We start from the raw sequence: 26,887 nt of genomic DNA, 5'->3' as shown, positions 1-26,887 counted from the left end.
ACACACACACACACACACACACACACACACACACACACACACACACACACACACACACACACACACAAGACAATAGCATCATTTCCCTTAAAATCTACTTATCTAGCTCTAACTTATTTCTTACCCTTCAGTCTCACTTCTACAACTGCCTATTGGACCTCTCTATTTCTCTATGTTTCATAGCCATCTTTAATTCAACATATTCAAGACCAAACCATCCCCATTTCCCACCCCCCCCCACTCATCAAAAACAAAACAAAAACCTTCCCATCTTTCCTAACTTACCCAATACAGTGAAGGATACCATCATCTCCCAGTCACTTGAATTTGCAACCTAGGCACTATCTTAAGCTCCTCACTCTCCCTCTGTCCCTGAACCCAAGGCGTGCTGATTTCATATGCCTCTTTTCTCTGAATGCTTCCACTACCTTGGTGTAGGCCCTCATTAGCTACCACCTGGAATTTTGCAGTAGCCAGCTGGGTGGTGTCCCTGCCTCAAGGGATACCTTTTTATTTGAGTTTGATATCGCTGTCCAAGACCGCTAAGTACCTAGTTAATGGAGGCTTTGACTTCTACATTAGCAGAGCAATGATAAAATTATGAAGCCTTTAAGTACTGAAAAGTTGCATCACAATAGGTAGCTTAAATTTTTAACATTTTAAAATTTTATAGTAAATAATAGTTGATTAAAAAAACATGTAGATTATTTTCTTACTTTAAAACTTCAGTTTGATATGTTAAAAAAATTAATTTATCTTTAATAGATGAGTGGTCAAAGGACATGAACAGATAAGAATTGAAGAGTACTCACAACCACATAAAGGAATACTCTGAATCATTAATAATGAGAAAAATGCAAAGCAAATTAACCGTGAGATTATTTCACTTCCCATGCTCCAAATTGGCAAAAATTACCCCAAAATGGCAATAGTTAATGTTGGAAAAAGGATTATGGGATGATGGCACACTAATACATTGTTGATGAAGCTATGTATCACCATTTTGGAAAACAGTTTGGAATTCAAATAAGTGACTAAAATGTCTATACAAGAGAGATGACAGGACTCTCCCAACACACCATTCATAGCAGTGGAAGGTCCACAAATGTTATTTATTGCACATGTTTTCAGGCTTTTTCAATATATTGAACAGTTGTGCCAATTTTTTCCTCTTCTGTTATGTAAGATGGCTCCCTGGGAAAGGGAAAAGGGAGGGATATTGGGGAAAAGTATAAGGATTTTTAAAAACTGAAGACATTAATTAAAATATTAAAAGAAGACATGCAAAAAACCCTATTAGTTTAAATCAGTTGAAACATTTCTCATATTGAGATTTGTCTCATGCCTTTCTCTGTATTGACTGGCTGCAACTAAATTTGTTTTTCATAAATATGTAACATTTTAAACTACCTTATGTTGATGTCAAGAGGATAGGACTGATATTGTTATAAATTTTTATCATATGTTTAGTTATTCATTTTTCATTTTAGGGAGGACAAATACCATGACAGGGTAATTAGTCATCAAAACTTAGTGACAAGACAAAAGCCAGGATTACTGACTGGAATATAGTGGATGACCTTGATCTTTGATGTCTAAACAGATTCTTCTTATCTACCCTTTCTGCTGGGAGAAGTCTTCTCATTCTTGGGATAGACACCCCCTAACTTGCCAACAGATTTGAGAACTATTGGTTATTATTCTTAACCTGGCTACTGAGATGGGTTTGCTGGAATGTGGCTGTTGTATATGTTATGGCTTCTTGGAGCCACAGGTGGAAATTGGGTCAAAGGCGGACACCAAAGGTGGATAATCAACCTTGAAAAAGGTTCGGCATCACTCACTGATCCTGTCTATATACCCTCTTTAGTTACAGGATCATAGAACAAATTCTGGAAGGAATGTTAGAGGTCAGGTAGGCCTGTTCCTTTTTTCTATTTTGAAACTAAGACCTGGCTATCTCAGGTACTTGTGCAAGGTCATACACATAGTAAAAGTGATAGTTGGAATTTGTTACCTCACTTCTCTGAAACCAAATCTTGTTCTGTTCTATAATGTGCCATGTTTATTTGTGGGGTACATTACATTCCACAGGACAAATAAGCTATGTAAGAGTTCCATTTTATTTTGGACAAAATATTATTTATTCTACTTTCCTATGCATTATAGCATGTTGCTATAATATTGAGTGATTTTTTTTTCCTGAACACAACAAAATTTCCCTTGCCCCATAATATGATTGCTTATTCATTTGGAGCTTTTTGGGGTATATTTCAGAAGTTGTTGGTCTAACCCAGTTTGGTTGAAGAAGTGCTTCCCCTATAGTTTGTAATTTGGGGTTTATTGAACACTAGCCTATTGTATTTACTTTAATCTTGCAGGTTTTATGTAATCTAAACTAATTTTTCTTTTCTAATTTTCAGCCAAATTTTTATGGTTGTTTTATAATATTGTCTGATATCTGATAGTACTCCAACTGTAGAGGGCAGCTAGATGATGAAGTGGATAACGTGTACCAGACCTGGAGTCTGAGTCGTCTTTCTGAAATTCAGATTTGGCCTCAGAAAATTACTAGCTACCTGACCTTAAGACAAGTCACTTAACCAGTTTCCTCATCTGTTAAATGAGCTGCAGAAGGAAATAGCAAACCACTCCCAATATTTTTGCCAAGAAAACCTCAAATGGAGCCATGAAGAAATGACTGAACCACTGCAGAAATGACTGAACTGCAATGGATCTGTGATCCTATCTATGTAGTCATCCTGTGCAGAGTTTAATCCATTTTTGTTCAGGTAGAACAGATATTTCCTGACAGAGTTTTAGTTTGGGGATGAGAATCTCCTTAATTATGACAGTTGGTAGTCATTTATTAAATTTCTGTAGATCCCATTTTAGGTGTCTGTCTTTTTCTCTATCCATTTTTGGAGTGAATAACTTGTTTTTGATAAATTAGCATTGTTTTCATTGCTCTTGTTATCTTTTTTATTTCAATTTTTTTCTTTTCTAGCTTTTATGTTAATTTTTATTTTTGATCTAGCCAATTGAACATCTGACTCAATTTTTTTGGAAAACAGTGCAGTTCCTGTCTTTATCATGGACTATTTTAATACTTATTATACTTACATTTAATACTTATATTGTCCATGAGGAGGAATAGAGTCCTTTCTCTTGATTTCCTTATTCCTTCGAAATACATATATTTACAGGAAAGGAAATGTATTTATCTTCTAATGCCATAGGGGAGAAATAAGACCCATGTTTCTGTTCTTTGTTTCATGAGTTGCCATGGCCATAGAGATGATAGCCAAGTGATCATCATACCAACCATTATTGATAATGCTAGACCTCTTTAATTTCTACTTTTTTTGAGGACTTAATCACCAGAGGATGATTTTAAAATGAACATATAGTGATACCACCACCTACTACTACTACTATAACTAATAGTATTTACGTTAAGGTTTACAAAGTGCTTTACACATATTATTATTTTATTGTCACATCCACAGTGAGGTGTAGGTGCTTTTCATTATCCACAATTCACAGATGAGAAAACTGATATGAGGAGAGCTTAAATGACTTGCCCAGGATTAATACAGCAAGGAATTACCTGAAATAGGATTTGATTTTAAGTTTTCCTGGCTTCAAGTCTAGTATTCTTATCTACTAAGCTAACATAGCTGGATAAATATTTGTTTGTAGTTAATATTTAGAGGCAAGCACTTACACTAAAATTTTTGGTTCTGAAATTTATATCTTTTTTTTTAAGCGTATTTATTTTTAAGAGACCCACCTACATGGTATAGTTTATTTGTTAAATAACTTAATCTCATGGATGCATAGAGTATAATATATGACACATTTATGTAATTAACAGGGATTCAGATTTTTTGCATATATGAAAGAGAATAGTTAAGAAGTTGATTTTAGTCATGAGCAGTTTTGATTTGGAAGATCTTCAATTAATTTAGAAGAGGTTCTTCATTCCTGAGTCATTTTTCAGAGTGTGGCCAGACCATTAGTTTGTTAGATCAAAAATAAAGAAAGCTAGAAAAGAAAAAAAGATGGCAGTGCAAATTGTTTGAATACTAAAATAAAATCTGTGGTTTCAAAATCAAATTGAAACAGATCCCAGGGGCTCATATTGACTTTTAAGACCACAAATTAACATTATGTCTTATTGTATTATATAATTTTGTTAAACATTTTTCAGTTACGTTTTAATCTGGCTCAGGCTCTGAACATTTGACACCTGGTGTAGATTACCCAGAAAAGTTTTGAAATCTTTACAGTACTCTAAATCTTCTATTTAAAGATAATGTAGATTCATAAATGTTTTGTGTATGTTAGTCCAGTCCTGAGAGTTTGCTTACTTGCATTTGTAGATTAATTATATCCAGCATGCTGAATTGTTATGTTTTTATTAATCTCTAAAACTTTCAAGGATCCAATGAAGTTATTCTCAAATAACCATATTGATTTTGAAACTGCTGCTTTCTAAAGTGTCCAATTTAAAATTTCATCAGTTTTAGTTTGTTAATCACTTCTTCCTATGCTGTATTTCAGTAGAGTGTTGTTTCTTAGTTATATGATTGTTTTTCTTTTGCACTTGACTGTAATGACGGACTGCAGCATGCATTCTTCCTTTGTCAATCAACAGTCAATAATATTTTCTGTAATTGCCTGCTGTGTGGAATAGGGTACAGAATCAAGTTTTTAGTATTTTAAAATATACCTAGAAATGTTCATATTCTCATTGTGATGTTGGCTGGCAGTATATTTGTCACTTCTAAAAATTAACTATAAAATCTGTTTAAAAAAAAGAAAGAGAATTCTAATGAGGACATTACACTATAAAATTAAAAATTGATATTTTGAATATGGCATTTACACTATACATTCAGTGTTTGACACATAGACAGACATTTAGTAAATGTTTATTGTATTATACTGTACTGATGCATGCTTTTATAGAGTGAATTACCCTTCCTCTCTCCCCAATTAATAATTCATTCCACAAATATTCATTGAGCATGTGCTTCATTGACACAAGGCACTTTTGTTAGTTGCCTATAAAGAACTGAAAATCTAGTTGTGACAAGATAAAATTAATGCAAAGCAAAAGGTAACTATTTAGTGCAAAGGCAATAAGTACCAAAAGCATAATTAAAATAGCATTTCTATAGGTGGCCATAGGAGGGACAAATAATTGAACTGCATAATCAGAGGTTAGATTTGAACTAGGTCTTGAAGGATAAGTGGCATGTGATATAGGAACAGAGAGAAAGTTATTGCATAAAGTGAAAAATGGGGATAAGTAAAGATTTAGAGCAGACAGAAATTCATCAGTCTTAACTGAAACACATATCACTGTAGCTGAAGTAGTGGATTTGTGTAGTGTATGAGGGAGATTTTAGGTATTTTATAGATATATATTTAAAGTGTGGCCGCCAGGAATCAATAATTCAGATTAATTCCATAATTAAAATAGACCCAAGTCAGGATCAGGTTTAAGGTAGTTTATTTACAATTACGAAGGTAAAAGGTAGGGAAATAAAGAGAGGGAGAGGCTAGTCCAGGCCTGCAGAGGCCTGGATGGAGAGAGAGGGTTAAAAGGCTAATTAAACTAGGCTACAAGCCACAAGGCCTCAGCAATCAGAGAGGTAAAGGCCTACTTAAGGTAGAGTTTGGAAATGCCAAGGCAGGCCAAGGAAGTCAGCCTCACTTACCCATGTGACAATTCAGAGTGGAAGCAGCCTGAGTCTCAGCCAAGACGCTGCAGCACCAAGTTCAAAGCAGGAACTGCCTCCACAGGAAGTAACCAACTCACTTGAAGAGACAGTGTCTCTGGTCACTTCCTGTGGGCCCACCTCTAATTCAAGTGGACAAATGGCAGCCTCTACACTGATTTGGACTGCCCAAAGGGCAGTCCCTTGTTCTTGATTTGTTACTTATTTGTCACATGTGGGTAACTCATCTCCCCTCCCACTAAGGGAGGTGGGGATGACATCATCTTGGGTAAGTAGAGTTTTGACTATGAATAGGTTAGAGCTAATTCCATTTACACAGTAGGAAAGGTTATTTGAAGTCAGTTCATATGGGTAGCTTTGAATAGACTATTGAGAATCAAGTATAAGATTTAAATTAATGTCCAATACTTCAAGTATTATTTTATAAAGTTTATTATCTGACAAAACAGAACCATGTGACTTAAGTTTTTCTATCTGCTCAAAAATTCCCGCTCTACCAAAGCCTCAACAGGAAGGAAAGAGGAGAGCGAGACACGGAACTCCACTCAATTTATATCCTGTCTACTTCAGCACATAACGGCAGGAAGTGAGTAGGGTGTTGGGAATCATAGTTTTGCTGGGGATAATAGTTTTTAGGGTAACAGATTCTAATTACACACAAGGAAGAGTTTGAATAATTAAGTGGTATGATTAGGCAGAAAAATTCATTTGGCAGCAGATGATTAGAATAGATTAAATGTAGAATAGAACCTGGGAGAAGAGAGATCAGTTAGGAGACTTAGGAATTATGAAGTAGTTGCTAAGGATCTGAATTAGGGTAATAGTATAGTAGAAGTGGAATGGAAGGGGAAAATACAGGAAACAATATATTGGTGAAGAAGAATTGATGTAACTTGGAAATGATTGCAATATGGAATCAAAAGAAGAGGGGAGGAGGCCGCTAGTTTGTTCAATGGATTGAGAACCAGGGCTAGAGATGGGAGGTGCTGAGTTCAAATCTGGCCTCAGACACATCCTAGCTGTGTCGCACTGGGCAAGTCACTTCATCCCCATTGCCTACCCTTACCACTCTTCTGCCTTAGAACTAATATATAGTATTGATTCTAAGGTGGAAAGTAAGGATTTTAAAAAGAGAGATGGGGAAGAAGTGAAAGGTGGCTATAAGACTTTGTTTCTGTGTGCTAGGAAGATAATGTACTTATAAGTAAAGGTCAAGATGAATCAAGAAGGAGAAGAGAATGTGTTTGATGATTTTTTTTTGATCAGGGTCAGTTTAGACATGCAGATTTTAATTTTTAATATGTTAAATTTGAAATGACAGAGGAATACTTAAATCCCTGCATGTTTGGAGATGAAGGCAGTCTGAAATCCTAGGACCTCCATCTTTTTTTTTTAAGTTTATATACTTTATTTTTTTTTTAATTTTTTATTGTTTTAAAAAATTTTCTATGGTTACATGATTCATGTTCTTACTTTCCCCTTCACCCCCCCCCCCAATGCCTCCCCTTCCCCCTAGCCGGCATGCATTTCCACTGGTTTTAACATGTATCATCAATCAAGACCTATTTCCATATTATTGATAGTTGCATTGGTGTGGCTAGGACCTCCATCATTTAGAATAGCTTGAACTGTAAGTGTAGTTTTGAGAGTTGTGTAGATATAGATAAATTAATGAATATAGATAGATATGATAGTTAGAGAAGTGGAGCTTTTTAAATACAATTTCTTTAGATTTTTAATCTTTTTCCACACTATTGTCTCTTTTACTCTTCTTTCCAATAAAGTTCATTAATCAAAATTCTTTTCATTTTTATTAGTGCCTAACGGTATTTGCTTTATACTTTATTGCTTCTGAAGGTAAATAAGTTTAAGCATTGGAAAAAATGTTTAGGGCTTATGAAATAATGTATTCCTTTTTTATTTTTCTGCTTTAAAAAATAAAAACAGATGGTATTCATAGACTTGTGAAAGTTTATATTTGTTTTTTAAGATTTAGTTCGAATTTATATAATGTTCAGTATGAATATTATTCAGAATGGGTGGTAGGGGGAAGGTATTTCCTTACATGTTCCCCCACTTTCTTATTTAGCAACTGTGGATAGAAAATGTGTGATGATAGAGATTTAACTATTCTTATTTAGTGAGCTTGCAGTGTCTATTTTATCACCTGTCAAAACTGAGCAACCAAGTTTTAAAAAATTTATTTAGAACTCAGTTCAATTAATGTTTGGTATAATACATATTTCAAATGTTTAAAGTTGCCTAAAAGTAAGATCATGGTAATATGTACAAGATACATTTCAAGGAAATGAATAATATTAGAAGTAGAAGAAGTTAGCATCTGCTTTAAAATACATATGTAATAAACAAAATGATACTATAAATAGTAAGAACAATTTTTAAAAAAAAACCTCTTAGAATCTTTACTAGGAAAGATAATCAAATATATACTGTTATAAATAAGAATATGTACTTATAATACACACTTATACAAATTATATATACAGTTATCCCTCACCATATTGCAGTTCATTTATTGTGGTTTCACTGTATCGCAGGTTCTTATATATATATATATATATATATATATAATTCTGTATCGCAGAGTGGGATTTTGCAGATGAATACTGTATTTTTGCACAAGTTTGCCTATGTGGGATTGTACATGGCTGAGTGCAAAGCAGGCATTTTTGTATTGGCTGATGTAATGAAAGGTGACCAACCAAAGTGCGTAGTTCTGTATCTTGAGCATTGATTGGCTCAGTGTTTATGAGAGTATGGAAAAAGTTTATAGGAGAATGGGAAGGGTTTATAAAACATACACACACATATATACATATACATATATATGTATATATATATATAAATATAATTCTGCTACTTCATGGATTTTCACCTATTGCAGGGGTCTCTGGAATGTAACTCCTACAATAGGTGAGGAATCACTGTATTTTATATACATATATGTGAGTATGGAGACATATATCTATTTCTCCCACATACACAATTTTTATATTGCCATGATATGTTCTATGTCCCTGCTCCACCTGATAATTTCCCTTCACTTTGAGTTTTCTCATAAGCTAATGGACATTCATCAGAGTTTTAACATGGATTGCACAGGCTCATTGCTAGGGTTCCCCTGTCCCAGAGGTCCCTACAATCAGTGCTTCATTGTATTCTCCATACACCTTGTGCTAGATGCTGGGTGTCTATTTATTACTTCGATCTTTTGTCAACTTTGGCATTCATTCCAAAAATATTTTGACTAATACCTCTGGTGTGAGGGCTTGCCCAGCCCTTTTCAAGATTCTCATCTGGCCCATTGGTGTTCATCTTTCACCCAATTCTCACCTATAGCTCCAAGAAGCTTTAGCATTTGCAGGGGCCACATTCCAGCAAAACCATCTCAATGTATGGGCTAAAAAGCCAGGTTGAAAGTAACTGACAGGCCTTAAACTCATACTTGAGTTATGGACATGTCTATCCCAAGCATGTGAAGTCTTTCCCTAGCAGAAAGAGCAGATGAGATTAAATTAAGCAGGTGCTGTGGAGCACCTAGAGCTTAGGCAGGCATTAAAGATGCCAAGGTTATTCATTGCATCCTGGGCCATGGTCGATCATCCTGAGTTTTATTTTGCTACTGGACTTGGATGACTGGAAGAGAATGAAGCTGATGATTTTGTGTAACACTGCCCATTTTAATCCAATTCATAAGCAAGTCAAGACATCACCCCTTAATGTCAGTGGTCCTCTGAAAATGAAAGGCAAACAGTAACAATAATAACAATTTTGAGTGCAAAGCACTCAACAGTGAGTAAATAAGAATCCTTGTAAGTAAAGACATGATAGACTGAAAGTTCTATGAGAAAAGTATGAAAGAGGAATGAGAGCTTATTGACACATTTGAAAAAAGGAGCAGATGAGCTTACACACATCTAAAAGTAGGGTAGTCAGGAGGAGGAGGAGGAGGAAGATGACAATGGTGACTGACATTTGTATGATTTTACAATTGGTTCTAGAGCAGAAAAGGAATTCAGAAGTCATGTCGTGCAACCTCATTTTGCTAATGAGGAAACTGAGGCCCAGGAAAGTTAACAAATGACTTGAAAAGGTTCCAAAGGCAAATATCAGATGGAACCTGAAGCCAGCTCTTATGTCTCCAAGCTCAGTGCCCTGACCTCTTCCTTATTCCTAACAGAAAGTAAAATGGCCTAACTCAGGAGGTATTAAAATTTCCTTTGCCAGAGGTGTTCATTGAAGACTGGGGGAACACTTGATAGAGATGTTATAGAGAGTGTTTTCTGTACTACAAATACTGGTTGAATTAGATGATGGCCTTAGAGGTCTCTTATTGATATGGCCTCCTACCCTACCACATGACTGAAAACCATCTCTTACTAAGGTATGCTCTCTTAGTTGCTAACAGCCTATTATTATCTTTCACCTCTACAGCATTAGACATTGTTGAATTTTCTTCCTGGATATTTTTCTTCTTTGGGTTTTTATGACATTATTTCATCTTGGTTTTCCTCTTTACTTATCTGACAATTCTTCATTATTCCCTATACCCTATGCTTGAATGTACCTCAAGGCTGTGTCCTGAGCCCTCATCAGCTTTCAAGGTTACAGTTATCATCTTTAAACACATGACTCCCAGATCTATAAATCTAGCCTTCATCAACTTCCTGAGTTTAGTCTTACATTATCAACTACCTTTTAGATGTCTCCAACTGGCTATCCCATAAGTTCCCCAAAGTCATGTCTAAAATAGAACTTACTATATTAATTCTCCAAAGTACTCCTTTTTCTTACATTCCTTTTTTTTTTTTTTTAAATCAAGTGCCATTGTCTGTCTAGACACCCAGGATCAGAATCTCAGAATCATCCTTGACTCTTTTCCTCTCTTTTACTTCCTTAATTCCAGGTACTTGCCAGATCTTGTTTATCCTATCTAAATAACACATCCTTTTATCTGCTACCTTCTTTCCCTTCACATAGCCTCCTAATTGGTCTCTCTTCCTCCAGTCTGTTCCCTTGAATACATTTTCCATATAGGTATAAAATTTATATTCCTTAAACACAGGCAAACCATGTTATTTCCCTATTGTGGAAGGTTACCTGCTCCTTATTGCCCCTTAGGACAGAGGTTCTTAACCTAGGGTTCCTGAATAAGAGGTTTAGAGCCAGGTACATGAACTTGGATAGGGAAAAAAATTATATCTTTATTTTTACTAACCTCTGACTGAAATTTAGCATGTTCTTCAGTTATTTAAAAATGTTTTTTCTGAGAAGAGGATCCATTGACTTCTCTAGATTGCCAGAGGTCTGAGACACAAGAAGGGTTCAGAATTTCTCTGCTTAAGAGTGAAATAAATTCCTCCCTTCAGCATTTAAAGCCTTTCATTATCTGACTCCAGTCTGTCTTTAGTTCACATGATTTCCCCTCCTTCATTCACTCTATATTTCATTCAGAGTGACTAACTTGCCTTTGTATGGTTCTCCATCTCCTGCCTCCTTATACTTGCATAGATGAAACTGATGGAAACAATACACAGTGTTGATTCTAAGATGGAAAGTAAAAGTTTAAAAAAAAAAAGCTAGTATAGATGTTAAGGAGACTGGAGATTTTAATATTTTCCATACTTTTATTTCCTTAATGCCAAAACACAATAATTATTATATTATGTTACCTTTACTATTCAGAAATTCTAGTTTCAATGAAAGAAACAAGTGTTACTCTGGAATATGAAAACTTAACTATTCCTTTAGTTCTCCATAATCCAAGAGCCTCTATGAATGATTTGTTGTGACAAACAGAGAATGACTGTTCTAAAAGGAACACTGATACTCCTAAGATTCTTCGGAACAATACTAACCCCAGATATTATTTTTATGAAGAATTTTAATTCATTCCCACAAAAATGTCTATTGCTTCTTTTTTTTTTAAGAAGTGGGAAAAAATAATTTCTTAATTCTCCAGGAAAGGCAGATGTGTTTAATTTTTGCTTTCTCATATGCCCAGTTGCTAGCACCATGTCTGCCTAGCACATAACCACTTAATAAATGCATGTTTATTAAATGAATGTTTAATTGACTTAAGGTTAATTGGAGTTACAATCTTAAACTGTAAAAATAGGTAATACATTTTCATCCAATGTAAGTAAGAACTTTGCCTAATTTTGGTTATATTTAAGTTTTTTCCACTAGAGGGTGCAGCAAGAACTGGATTTGAATTTTTACATTCTTTTTATGTAGACCAGAAATAAAGAGTAGCACTGTCTCTCTGTGTCGAGTACTTATATGGCTGTGGGAAACACTTGTAAATAATGAGCATAACTGTTCTAATAACTCATGCCCTTTTTTCATTTTTATGTTGTAGGTTAATGGTTTTTGGATCGTATGAAAGAGAAGCAAATATTCATTGCACACTTGAGTTGAGCAGTTCTATTTGGGAAGAAAAACAGAGGACTTCTGTCAAAGTGGTAAATTACTCATATAGATTTACTTGAAATGTCAAAAGTTGCTATAGATCACCAAAGTAAATCAGAAACTCAATCTTAAAGTTATTTACTTTATCCTTTATGCCCTTATTTTTGTCAGTAATATCAAATGTATCTAGACTGTGCATGTGTAATACATGTACATGGGGTAGAGAGATGATTTAGAGCAGTGATGGGCAAACTACTGCCAGCGGGCCAGATGCAGCCCCCTGAAATGTTCTCTCTGCCCACACGACATTATTCCTAATGTGACGAATACAATGAGTAGGATACACTACAATGAAACTTCCAAAGAATTGCCTTAGAAACAGATTGACAGATGAGCATTTCCTTTCTTTTGGCCCCTCTTTAAAAAGTTTGCCCATCACTGATTTAGAGGGTAGAGCACAGGGTATAGAATCAGGAAGACCAGAGCTCAGGCTTCCCTCAGATATTTACTATAGGGTACGACCTTGAGCAAGTCACTTAGCCTCTCTCAGCTTCAATTCCATCTATAAAATGGGGATAATAATAACACTTACTTCACAGGGATTGTTAAGAGGATCAAAATTATGTATCAAATATTAATGTTAGTTATTATTATTGTAATTACAAGTTGAATAATTCTGACCATAATGAACTATATCAATACATGTTACGTGGTTTGTTTATATCACAAACATCATCTTATATTCCTTCCCAAAATATAAAGTGTAATGATGATGTTTTTAAATTAGAAAATATGAACTTTTCATCCAAGGTCCTCAAAATTCAGTTGTTGAGTCTTAAAATGCTATGCCAAACTTCCATTCTGTATTGCGCAAATAGCACCACATTTTATTATTTTAAAGTGTAAGAATTTTAGACCTTTTAAAAAATGAATGAAACTGTTAAGCTTAATGTTTCCATGCATATATGTTAAGTTAACCAAGTCTCTTTCAAAGTAATCAATTATTAATTACCTTGTTCTAATAGGTTAATTGCTATTATTCTGAATGGTTTAGCATAGTTTTGTATAATGTATAATGCCTATGTGTTTCTTGATATTTCATAGTAGCATATTAAAACTGAATCATAGCACTGTTTATTTGTAGAATTATATGACTTCATTTTTCTTGTAGGCCATTCATTTTTATTTTATTTTTCTCAATTTCATGTAAACAAAAATTATTAATATTCATTTTTAAAATTTTTGAGTTCCAGATTCTCTTCCTTCTTCCCTTCCTTTCCTCCCCTTTATGATTTTCTTTATAAAAATCCTTCAGGATTTTGCATTGAAAATAGTAGAAACTGTTTTTTAATAGAGGAGGCACTTATAATATCAAGTAGGAAAGTCATGTTAAGACTTAATTTAGTTCTCTTATCACAGGATAATTTTTGGTATGTATATTGATTACAGCTTCTATGTAGACACTTCAAAACCTCTTGAATGTATATTTTGTCACTGTATGGGTGAAAAGAATGCTTAGCATCTTAAGTGACTTTGAGGGCTTAAAAAAAAAAGACTGTCTTTTAAAAGCATTTCTTTTTATTTTATAAAAGTCTTGGCTTATGTTTTCTCTTAATGTTCCTAATGAACCCACCTATGTGATTCATATATTTAACAGTTGGTGGCAGTATCACCAAACCCATGATTATTTTTTAAAATAGAAAGTATCATTTGCAACCAGAGAAGAATAGTCCAGAGGGGACTATTTTTTACCTTATTACTATCATGGTATCATGTCATTCAGAAACATTTTAAACTAGTAATTAAAGAGAAGTTCCTTTATTGGAACCACAGAAAGAGGATGCTTATGAGATGCTATGTTGTTTGGAAGGTGGTTTTGCCTTCTTTCACCCGAAATGTAACACATAAGCCCATCATAATCCATAAAGAATTCTTTGTCGCCATAAAGACAAAATATGACATTTCATTTTCATTTTAAATCTAAATGACTATTTAAAAAACAAACTCCCAGTGAATAGTTTCTTGAATTCTCTCAAGGATAATTTTATCTTTTAAAAGATAGAAGAACCAAAATTGAAAAATTCATTTCTGGATCTTATTCTTGCTAATAAAAAGAAAATGGTTCCTGGGATGAAAATAATGGGAACCTTAAGGGAAGTAGCCACTGCCTCTTAGGAATTTCTGATAGAGGAAAGTCAGAGATAGGTTACCCATAAAGGATAGATAAGATTAGAGGAAAGATAGGAAGGACCACCAGAGACTTAGCATTCTTTGGAGAAAACCCAGAAGGGATAAGAAGCCTTCAAGAATGAAAATTCCAGATTCAAAGAGAAATAATTGTGGAAATGGGGGTACCTTGTCTAAAGAAAGTGTTATGGTTATCCATAATACTCACCAACCCAAAACCCCTTCCCCCTCCTCTGCCCCGAACCCAGCTAATCTACAAACATGTACAAAAGATTTATTCAAAAGCAAGTAGTAGAAGAGGAATATAAAAGCATGGCATGGTATTAATAGAACATTGTAAACAATCATTAAATTTCAGAATGAGCTGGCTGGCAAAGAAAACTAAGTTTGTTAATAATAAACTAATAAACAAAAAGGTTGCACATCCTCCTCCCCCTGCCCCCTTAAGTATTTAGATTGTTTTAAAGAGGAGACTGAGAAGGGATCATACTGCTGCTGAGTATGAGAAAGACAATAAAGACTGTTACCAAAGAAAACAGCTATTCAGCCCTTATTTTGCTTATGTTCTGTCTTGATTTTCTCTGCTATGTGAGAATGACCCTTGGATGGGAATATATAGGCCAAAATGGCTAATAAGGAATTTGTTAACAAAATAGTGAGGAGATAGTGATAGAACACTTAGTTGCTCTTTATGTATTCACATTCCTAATGCCAGATAAACTAGTTATTCTGGTGCTGAAATAATTTAAAAATAGATAACCAAAAGATGTGATTCAGCTATAATCAGGTATGTTGGAAGATCTCAGCAAATGGGGGAAAGGTTACAGAACTGGAGGTTAGATGTTGTACCAATTTTCAAAAAAGAGAAAAGAAAATAGAGTCTGCATATTGTAGAATCAGTGATGGGCAAACTATGGCCTGCCTGCCTAAAGTTTTTTTTCTTTCCCTTTGACCCCCTCTTTAAAAAGTTTTTAAAAGTTTGCCCATCACTGCTATAGACCCTTGAGCTTACCTTTGACTCACAGGAAGATTCTAAAATTGTTACTAAAGAAATTAAGTAGTTATAGAGAGAATACTGTGATCAGAAAGAGCCTCTGTTAAGAACAAGTTCTGCCTGATTAATTTGGTTTCTTTTTTTTTAAAACCCTTACTAGCACAGAAAGGCAAAGGCTAGGCAAACTAGGTTAAATGACTTGCCCAGGGTCACACAACTAGGAAGTACCTGAGGCCAGATTTGATTCCAGGCCTGATGCTCTATCCACCATGTCACCTAGTCTCCCCCTCCCTAGTTCCATTTCTAATGGAGCTACTAAACTAATAGCTTAAGAGAGTGCTGTAGATTTTAGGAAAATATTTAATATTTTTTAATATAATTTTTCTATGAAAGTGATTTAATATAATCTTGGAAGGAGGTCTCCATTGTCATGCTTGGAGGGATTTGTGTATTACCCTATACTCTGTACTATATTTGTTTTCAGTGACTTGGGATTAATAACAAAAACAATAATAATGATGATGATGATGATGATGATAGCTACCATGTATATAGTACCTACAATGCATCAGGTGTTATCCTTAATGCAGATATTTCATTTGATCCTCACAACTACCCTGAGAAATAGGTACTATTTTGATTCCTGTTTTACTGTTCAGGGAACTGAAGCAAATGGATATTTAATGACTTGTCCAGAGTCACACAAAAGTGATTAAGGTATCATTGTTTGCAGATGATATAAACTTGGGAGAGAAAGAAATTTAGCAGAGAAAAATGTGAAAGCTTACCCAGGTTTTCAAAATCAGCTTTTCAAATAGAAAATGGAGGTGACAAAATAACGGTATGTCTGAAATAAAATTTGAGGGCTTTCATGAATTGCAGATTCCTCATGAAGTAGTGGTATGATGTGGCAGCCAAGAAAGCTAATTCAGTCTTGAGTTACATTCCTAGAGATATTGTCCTGTCTTGGAGCTCCACCCTGAGCTTTAGGCAAAAAGATCAATACTCAATACTTAGTACAGGACAATCAAGGGTGGACATGATTGAATCAAGTATGCAGAGAGACCAAAAACTTGAGCCTAAGTCTGAGGCTAGAATATGATCAGCCCCCAACCTGAAGATCAGAGTTAGATCAAAAGCTACACCTAGATCTGAAGCAAGTCTTTAAACTATCAGCATCTCTGAGAGTCAATTGAATCAGCCCGGGGAGGGGGCTCTCAGGCTGTCAGTTCTCAAACTATCATTACCATCCCCTCAAGCCTACCTAAAATTAGATAGGTAAAATGGGCAAACAAAAAAAAGCACCTATGGCTAAAGAATTTTTATGGAGACAAAGAGCAAGGTACAGACACAGAAGGGGACAGTGAAAGCAAAGGAAACACGCGAAGTCCAAAAGAAAAATATGGATTGGACACAGATTCTGGAAGAGCTCAAAGACTTCAAAAACCAGTTAATAGAGGCAGAGGAAAAGTGGAAAAGAGAAATGAAATTGGTACAAGGAGAAAATGGGCCATTTGAAAAAGGAGAACCAAAAACTGTCAGAGGAAAATCAGGTCTTAAAAATCAGAATTGACCATCTAGAAACTAATGATTTCATAAGAAACCAAGAAACAATAAAGTAGAATCAAAGAAATGGAAAAAAAAACCATAGAGGAAAACATGAATTATTTATTGAAAAAACAACTGACCTAGAAAATGGATCTAAGGCATTTTGAGAATTATTCAACTACCTGAAAGCCATGATCAAGAAAAAACCTTGGACATCATACTACAAGAAATTATCAAAGAAAATTGTCCAGAAATCCTCAAACAAGAAAATAAAATTGAAATTGAAAGAATTCACAGATCACCTCCAGAAAGAAATCCTCAAATGACAACTTCCAGGAATGTCATAGCTCTTCAAGCAGCCAGAAAGAAACCATTCAAATACAATGGAGCTACAATCAGGATCACAGGACCTAGCAGCTTCTACATTAAAGGATTGAAAGACATGAAATATGGTATTCAGGAAGGCAAAAGACCTTGGGTTTACAATCCAGAGTCACCTATCCAGAAAAACTGGGTATATTCTTTCAGGGGTGAAAATGGGCATTCAATAAGAGAAGATTTCCAAGCATTCCTGAAGAATAAACCAGACCTAAACAAAAAATTTGAAGTCCAAACATGAGTCACAAGAGAAGCTCAAAAAGGTAAATAAAAAATAGAAAATTTAAAAGGCTGATTAAGATCAAAATGTTTATATATCCACATGGAAAGAGGATACCTGTAATTCTCAAAAATTACTCTTAGTAGTAGTAGAGAAGATAGAAGGAATTTACTCAGAAAGATGGTGGGGAACTAAGCTGATAAATTATTATGTATATGATAATATAAGATGACATTTACGTAAATGTGATGATATGAAATGGTATGTATGTATGACATGTAAAAAAAATCAAAGGATGAGAGGGTTGCACTGAGAGAAAAGAGAAGGTAGAGATCGAATGGGGTAAATTATATAACATAAAGAGGTGTGAAAAATAATTACAGAGATAGGAGGATAAACGTGGTAGGTGGCAGTCAATACTTAAACTTTATTCTCATTGTAACTGTCTCAGAGAGGGAAAAACAAGTATACTCATTGGGGTATAGAATTCTATCACCCTACAGAGAAGTAGAAGAGGGGAATAAGACAAGGCATGGGGGAGTTAATTGAAGAGAGGAGGAGAAATGGAGAGAGTGACAAAAAGGAAAATACTGATGAGGAGAAATAGAGTGGATCTAAGGGAAAAGAGCAGGATCTAAAGGGGATAATAGGATGAAGGGCATTACACAGTAATCATAACACTGAATGTGAATGGGCTGAACTCACTTATAAAATGGAAGAGGATAGCAAAGTGGATTAAAAACCAGAATCCTACTATATGTTGTTTACAAGAAACACATTAGAGGCAGGGTGACACACACAGATTCAAGCTAAAAGACTGGGGCAAAATTTATTATATGTCATCTAAAGTAAAAAAAAAAAGCAGGAGTAGCAGTCATGATAACTGACAAAGCTAAAGAAGAAATTGATCTTATTAAGAGAGATCAGGAAGGAAATTACATTTTGCTAAAGGGAACTATAAGCAGTGAAGTAATATCATTACTAAACATTTATGCACCAAATGGTATATAGCATCTAGATTTCTAAAGGAAAAATTAAAGGAGCTCAAGAAGGAAATAGTAAGATCATAAAAGTGGGAGATCTCAACTTTCCCCTTTGAGAACTAGATAAATTGAACCAAAAAATAAATAAGAAAGAAGTAAAGGAAGTAAATAAAATGCTAGAAAAATTAGAGTTAATAGATATCTGGAGAAAACTGAACAGGAATAAAAAGGAATATCTTCTTCTCAGCAGTAAATGGTACATATACAAATATTGACCATGTACTGGGGCATAGAAATAGGGCACACAAATGTAGAAATGCAAAAATAATAAATGTAACTTTTTCAGATCATAATGGGATAAAAATTAGAATTCACAAGGGTCCATGGAAAGGCAAATTTAAAATGAATCAGAAACTAAATTATCTACTTCTTCAAAACAGGTGGGTCAAAAAAGAAATCATAGAAACAATAATGAACTTCATTAAAGAGATTGACAATGAGGAGACCACATATCAAACCCTATGTGATACAGCCAAAGCAGTACTCAGGGGGAAAATTTATATCTCTGAGTGCCTATGACAACAAAATAGAGAGGGAAGAGATGAATGAATTTTACTTGCAACTTAAAAACTTTTTAAAAGAACAAGTTAAAAATCCCCAGACAAAAACTAAATTGGAAATCCTAAAAATTAAAAGAGAAATTAATAATATTGAAAGTAAAAGAATAATAAATAAGACTAGGGCTGGTACTTTGAAAAAAACAAATAAAATAAAGTACTGGTTAATCTAATATAAAAAAGAGAGAAGAGAATCAAATTAATAGTGTCAAAGATGAAAATAGTGATCTCACCTCTAATGAAGAGAAAATTAAGGTAATTATTAAGAACGATTTTACCCAATTTTATGGCAATAAATATGACAATCTAGGTGAAATGGGTGAATATTTACAAAAACATAAATTGCCTAAATTATCAAAAGAGGAATTAGAATACTTAAATAATCCCACCTCAGAAAAAAATTGAACAAGCCTTCAAGGAACTTCCTATGGAAAAAACCCCAGGGCCAGATGGATTCACAAATAAATTCTGTCAAACACTTAAAGAACAACTAATCCCAATACTTTACTAATTATTTGGCAAAATAAGCAAAAAAGGAGTCTTACCAAATTCTTTTTATGACACAAATATAGTATTGATTCCAAATCCAGGACAAACATAGGAATTATATGAACACAACTACAAAACACTTTTCACACAATTAAAACTAGATCTAACTAATTGGAAAAGCATTAATTGCTCATGGATAGGATGAGTTAATATAATAAAAATGACAATTCTACCCAAATTAATCTACTTATTCAGTGTCATACCTATCAAACCACCAAAAATGTTTTTATAGATTTAGAAAAATGTATAACAGAGTTCATCTGGAAGAACCAAAGATCAAGAATATCAAGGGAAATAATGAAAAAAATGTGAAGGATGGGGGCTTAGCAGTACCAGATCTTAAATTGTAGTATAAAGCAGTGATCATCAAAACAATATGGTACTGGCTAAAAGACAGAAGGGTGGATGGATCAATGCTAGTGTTCAATAAATCCAAAGACTCCAGCTTTTGGGACAAGGGCTCACTATCTGACCAAAACTGCTGGGGAAAATGGAAAACAGTATGGGAAAAATTAGGTGTAGATCAACATCTTATACCCTATTCCAAGATAAGTTAAAAATTGATAAATTAAATATAAAGAGTGAAAGCATAAATAAATTAGGTGAACATAGAATAGTATACCTGTCAGATCTGTGGGAAAGGAAGGAATTTAAGATCAAGCAAGAGATAGAGAACATTGCAAAATGTTAAATGAATGACTGATTACATAATATTAAAATTTTTTGTACAAATAAAACCATTGCAACCAAAATTAGAAGGAAAGCAACAAACTGAGAGAATATTTTTATAACAAAACTCTTTGACAATGGTTTATTTTCCCAAATATATAAGGAACTAATTCAAATTTACAAAAAAAAAAAAAATCAAACCATTCCCCAGTTGATAAATGGACAAGGGACGTGAATAGGCAGTTTTCAGATATCAGTTATCAATAATTCCAGTTATCAATAAGCACATGAAAAAGTGTTCTAAATCTCTCTTTATTAGATAAATGCAAATCAAACAACTCTGAGCTACCACTTTACATCTAGCAGATTGGCCAATATGATAGTAAAGGAAAGTAATCAATGTTGGAGGGATGTGGCAAAATTGGAACACTAATACACTGCTTGTGGAGTTGTGAATTGGTCTGACCATTCTGTAGGGCAATTTGGAACTATGCCCAAAGGGCTTTAAAATAATGCCTGTCCTTTGACCCAGCCAGACCACTGTTGTGTTTGTGTCCCAAAGAAATAATAAGGAAAAATACTTGTACAAAAAATATTTATAGCCATGCTCTTTGTGATGGCAAAAAATTGAAAAATGAGGAGGTGTCCATCGATTGGGTAATGGCTGAACAAATTGTGGTATCTGGTGGTGGTGGAATACTATTGTTTTGAAAGGAATAATGGAACTGGAGGAATTCCATATGAACTAGAAAGACCTCCAGGAATTGATGCAGTGAAAGGAGCAGAACCCAGAGAACATTGTACACAGAGACTGATAGTGACATAATTGAATGTAATAGACTTCTCTACTAGCAGCAGTACAATGATCCAGGAAAATCCAGAGGAACTTATGAGAAAGAATGCTATCCACATCTAGAGAAAGAACTGGGAGGAGAAATGCAGAAGATGGGGATATTATTAGAATTTTGATATTAAAAGATCACTCTACTTCAAATATGAATAACGTGGAAATAGATTTTGAACAATGATACATGTATAACCCAGTGAAATTGTTTGTCAGTTCTGGTAGTGGGGAGGGAAGAGGGATGGGGAAAATTATGTATCGTGTAACCATGGGAAAATATTCTAAGAGTAAGTAAGGAAGGAAATTTGCTGGAAATTTTTTAAATATCATTTCATTTTCTATGGTACCTTTTAAGAAAACATAGTGTCCCTGATTATCTTTTTTAATTAGGTCTATTTGCTTTTGTTTTGTCGAAATCATGCTTGCAACCTCTGCCTTTTTTACTTTAGGTAAAGCATAATAGATTTCATATCAGCCCCTTATTTAATTTATTTTTTAACTCTTACCTTCTATCTTGGTAACAACTCTAAAACAGAAAGGCAAGGGCTAGGCAAATGGGGTTAAGTGGCTTGCCCAGGGACACACAATTAGGAAGTGTGTGAGGCCATATTTGAACCTAGGTCTTCCCAACTCCAGACCTGTTTCTCTATCCATGGAGCCACCTAGCTGCCCAGCCCTTATTTTAACACTCTGTATCTTTCTTTTTGTTTTAAATGTATCTCTTAAACAACATATTTTTGATTCTAGTTTCTTCTTTCTTTTTTCTTATAAAACTATACCTTCTGTCTTAGAATTGATACTAAGTATTTATTCCAGGCAGAAGAGTGGTAAGGGCTAGGCAGTGGACATTATGTAATTTGCCAAGAGTCACACAACTAAGAAATGTCCGAGGCCAGATATGAACTGAGGACTTCTGTCTCTAGACCTGCCTTTCTATCTGCTGAGCCACCTAGCTGCCCCTGGATTCAAATTTCTTAACCATTCTCCTATCCCCTCTGACTTATGGGTAAAATTCATTCCATTTACATTGACAGTTATGTTTGCTGTATATTTCCATACATCCCATTTTCTTTTGTTGTTTCTTCTCTCTTTTTATCTTGTCCCTCCTCAAAAGACTATTTTGCTTCTAACCACTGCCTCCATTCATCTGTCTTCTATCATTTCCCTACCCATGCCCTTTCTTTTATCATCTTCTATTTCCCTGTTGCACAAGAGAGATTTCTATGCCCAATTAAACATGCATATTGTAAGGATGGGGGATGGGACAAAGAGCCAGAAGAAGGCCGTTGGTGACAGTTAAGACCAGAGGGAATTCTGGGTAATTCTCTGGAGGAAGGAGGAGAGGAGGAACTTCCAGTGGAGGAGAGGGAGGAAGAAAACATCTCAGCTCGAATCCAGTCCTGAGGGCTTCCTGAGGATCTTTCTTTGTTCATTGAAACCCTGATTCCCTGGTCAAAGATTACATTGCTTATCACCCAGCAAGACTTCAACCATTGAATCAGCTAAGAGTTTGGACTCCATTTTGGGAGCGATCTCTTAGGCTCCTTCTCCCATTACCCAACCTTGCTGAGAGACCCTTTCCAGTTTGACTTGCAATTATAGAAAAGGATAGAAATAGGAAATAGGAAATAGAAACTGAAGGAGAAGAGGTGAGGGGAGATGCTTAGGAGTGGGAACCCCAAAGGTTCATACCCGAGTGACGGACCCAATAGAAATAGAGAAGAGGGCACCCCAAAATCCCTCTGCCCTTCACCCCTTTCCCCAATCTCTATATTGATATTAATAAAAGCCATTCATTAGTCAGATAGCATTCCAGAGTGCCTGAGAGCTGAGGAGGAGGGGAATCACAGCTTGGTCTGGCTGCCTCCATCTTGGAAGCAGACCATCCGCTGTGAAGTTGGCTAATCTTGGGGGAGGCTTGCGTGAACCCCGCCCTCATTCAAAATCGGATTGGGGTGCCCAATACCTCATCTTATTGAGAAGCCTTATCCCCAACTCCTGTGGGGTGGCACGACCATCCAGGTTACCCAGGTTTGGGGTGACACCCCCTCGAAGTCTCAGCAGTGCATATTCGGCCCTGAAGAGAAAGCTGGAGGAGAGAGTCACCACCTCATAGACTTAGACTCTCTCCCCCTCTATCATAACATTCATTCACTGGCTCTCCTAATTCTTACAATTATATTCTTCCCTCTTGAAACAATCATGCTGAGAATGAGGTTTAAGCATTGCTCACACTTCCCCATTTTTACTGTAAAAGCTTTTCCTTGAATGCCTCTTTTATGTGAGAAGTTCTCCCATTCTCTCTTTCCCTACTCAGTTCTCCCAGTGCATCTCTTTCTGAACCATTCTTTTTTTTTTTTTTAACACATCTCAACATAATTGATTTATACTATAATAAATAAATTTAGGACCCTGGTCCTTAGGATTTTAATATGATTTATAAAATTTACTTGAATAGGTAAAGATCAGAACTAGGTAAAGGGTAAAAGTAAAATGGCTTAATCTAAACTGCCACATGGGCAATCTCTGCCTGACCACTGCAGCCACCATTCCCCTAGTGTGCTCACCCAAGATAGAGACCCTACTTCCTTATCTCAAACCTTTTTATCTCCCTCTCCCTTCCGGGTCAACTTCTTTCATGTTCAGATCAAACTCAGTCACATAACTTGCACTAGACAACATAACTAGGAGTATAGGGATGCAGGTAAGACCCCATGCATGATCCTGGGAGTGGGTTCCCTTATGACAAAATACTTATGACAGTTTATAAAGACTCCTCCTAATTACCTTAATAATTATAAAGATCTTAGGAGTTACAGGTATAACCTTTCCTTATGTAAATATACATAGCTTAACCTTCTTGAGTCTCTTATGATTTCTCTTTCAAAGTTCCTTTTTATGCTTCTCTTGAGTCTTGTGTGTGTCAGATTTTCTATTCAGCTCTAGTCTTCTCAATAGGAATGCTTGAAAATACTCTATTTCATTAAATATATATTTTTCCCCCTGTAGGGTTATATTCAGTTTTGCTGGATAGGCTGTAATCCTTGCTTCTTTGCATTCTGTAATATCTCCCAAGCTCGTCATTTCCTTTATCTTGTGTGATCCTGACTTGCTCTACAACATTTAAATTGTTTCTTTCCGTATGCTTGCAATATTTTTTCCTTGACCTGGGAGTTTGGCTACTCTATTCCTTGGTGTCTTCCTTTTTGCGTCTCTTTTAGGAGTTTATCTGGATATCTTCTCAATTTCTGTTTTACCTTCTGGATCTAAAGATTTCTTTCATACTTTCATAAAATATGTGTCTAGGCTCTGGTGTGTTGTTTTTTTTTTTAAATCATAACTTTCAGATAGTCCAAAAATTATTTTTCTTTTTTAAATCCTTGCCTTCTGTCTTTGAATTATTATTATTATATATATCACATACAATAACTATTAAGCTGTTAATTCTTTTTTCATAATTATCTTCTATCATTCTTTTTTCTTTTCCAGTTTTTTCCTCTACCTTTCTTTCTTTAATTATTCCAGGTATTCTTCTTGGGCTTGGGTCCAATTAGGATGTTTCTTCTTTGAGACTTTGATTGTACCTGTTTTCACACTGTTTTCTACTGCAAATTGTAAGGAGTAAAAAGGGGTTTTGGTTGGGTGAATATTAAAAGGTTTGGTTGCCAGGGAATTGAACAATTATCAGTCTTCAATTAAAGAATAACCTCAAGTCAAAATGACTTTTATGGAAGTTTATTTACAAATGAGGAGAGGAAGAGAAAATAAGAAAATCAGAAAGAGGATAAGGTAGGATAAGTAATCTAGCATACTAGGTAATTTGCTCCAGCCCCCTAGTTTAACCCAGGCAGATCTAATTAGTCCTCAGTTGAGGGAGGCTCAGCCTTGAGCCCAAGGCCGCAAAGCTGCAGGGCTGGAGGGCCCCTGAGGTGAATGAAGCTAAAGCTTCAGTCACAGAGTCTCTTTTGAAAGGGAAGTTCGTTCCTTTAGAGAAGTTCAGGAAGATTTAGTCTTTGTACTCACCACGTGTAGTTCTAAGGGAAAGATTTAAGAACAATCTTACCAAGGTCTCAGGGTCCCAGGTCTAGCGCTCCTCCAGGTTCAAGTCATGAACAAGAGGAGGTCCTTCAGGTCCAAGACAGGAACAAGAAGGGAGCTACAGGAAGTTGTCATTCTCTTTTAAAGGGGTTTCTTTTGTGTCACTTCCTGTGCCTTCCTCTTAGTTTACATGTCCAATCACAACATATGCTTTTTTTAGGACTGCCCAGGAAGCAGACAGTAAATTCTGATTCATCACTCTAGCACACATGGGTCATAGATCTCCCAAGTTGTGAATTAAGTGGAGGTGTTTACATTTTTGGCAATTAGATTTGAGAATGGGCAAGGTAGATTTAATCTCATTGTCACAAAATGTGTCTTGATCTTCCCTGTCATCATATTAGATTTTTATAATCATTTTCTTTTTTTGTTGTTTGCTTTTTCAAATGTCAACCTACTTTGAACTTTACGTTAAAGTTGAGCTTTGTTTACCTGGGGGAGTGAAAGAAGCACTGTCCCAAGCTTTAGGCTTTTTCATGCTTTCATTTTCAGAGATAGTTCTGGGAGTCTGTGTGTTTTCTATGCTTCCAAAGGGTTCTGATTTGAGGCAAAGTGTGCTCACTGTTCTCCTGGTCTATACTTCGGTCTTTACCCAGGAAGGACCTCTGCTGTCCTGTAGTCGCCAAGCACTAGTGTTCCTCTGACCTAGAACTACATATTGACAATAAAGTAACCAGTCAGCTCTAGCTTCACCCAGTGCCAACAAGGTTCCCCTTTAATCTCTTTCTGACTAGCTATCTGACCCTGCAGTTCAGCTGGGTTTCTGGTAAACTCCTCCATTATCTCAGTTCCATTCCACTTTTCATATCTTAGAGCACAATCGTATTCCATCACAATCATGCCAGCTTGTTTAGCGAATCCCTAGTTGATGATCATCCTTCCAATTTCTTTGCCACCACAAAGAGAGCTACTATAAATATTTTTGTTTTATAATTCCTTTTCTCTTTGATTTTTTTGGTGAATATAGATTTCGTGGTAGCAGCAGCACCTGTAATATCTTTGTTTAAGACAGGGAGGATTGTCAGGCCAGAGAGATTCAGAGAAATATAAGTCATGGTCCTAGACCTAATGAAAGTTGAAATCTCATTTGGGAAATTGGATATAATATAATCATACTAAAATAACACAAAGATTTATATGACTTCAAGACACAATATTAAATGTCATACAGCATAGTCAGGTTTGTAATACAGACTTGCTGTCATAATTAATTGCATTAAGAGATTGGCAAGTGTCATGAAAAGGTTAAAATGTTAGGGAAACCAGTCAGATGGAGAGGAAAAAAGAGTATGGGGGATTAATGAGCCTGTATATGAATGAATCAGAACTGATCAGAGAAATTGAGAACTGGGACCTTAGAAGTAATGTTCAATTTCAGAGAGGAAGCTGAGACCAAAAGAGATTGGAATTTTTTCCTGTTTAGGTCAGTGGATTTGGAGTCAGAGGAGGACATGTTCAAATCCCAACTCTGTGACCTTGGGCAAATCATAACCTTCTGTTGTCCTTTGTAAAATGAGGAGATTATGCTAGATGTCCTCTCAGTATATCTTTTTTTTTTACATTTATTAATATTCATTTTTAACATGGTTACATGATTCATGCTCCTCCTTTCCCCTTC

General features: G+C 35.3%; 1 protein-coding gene across 1 annotated transcript in view; it reads left to right on the top strand.

The window, feature by feature from the left end:
- Nucleotides 1-26,887, top strand: part of PDZD8 (PDZ domain containing 8) — a 126,656-nt gene that overhangs the window by 50,699 nt on the left and 49,070 nt on the right. The window contains exon 3 of the mRNA XM_044665622.1: nt 12,133-12,235. Within this exon, the coding sequence (XP_044521557.1) occupies nt 12,133-12,235 (103 nt within the window). The remainder of the gene's footprint in view (nt 1-12,132; nt 12,236-26,887) is intronic.

The sequence above is a fragment of the Gracilinanus agilis genome, chromosome 2 (assembly GCF_016433145.1).
Source record: "Gracilinanus agilis isolate LMUSP501 chromosome 2, AgileGrace, whole genome shotgun sequence".
Lineage (NCBI taxonomy): Eukaryota > Metazoa > Chordata > Mammalia > Didelphimorphia > Didelphidae > Gracilinanus > Gracilinanus agilis.
This window is presented reverse-complemented; position numbering and strand designations above follow the sequence as displayed.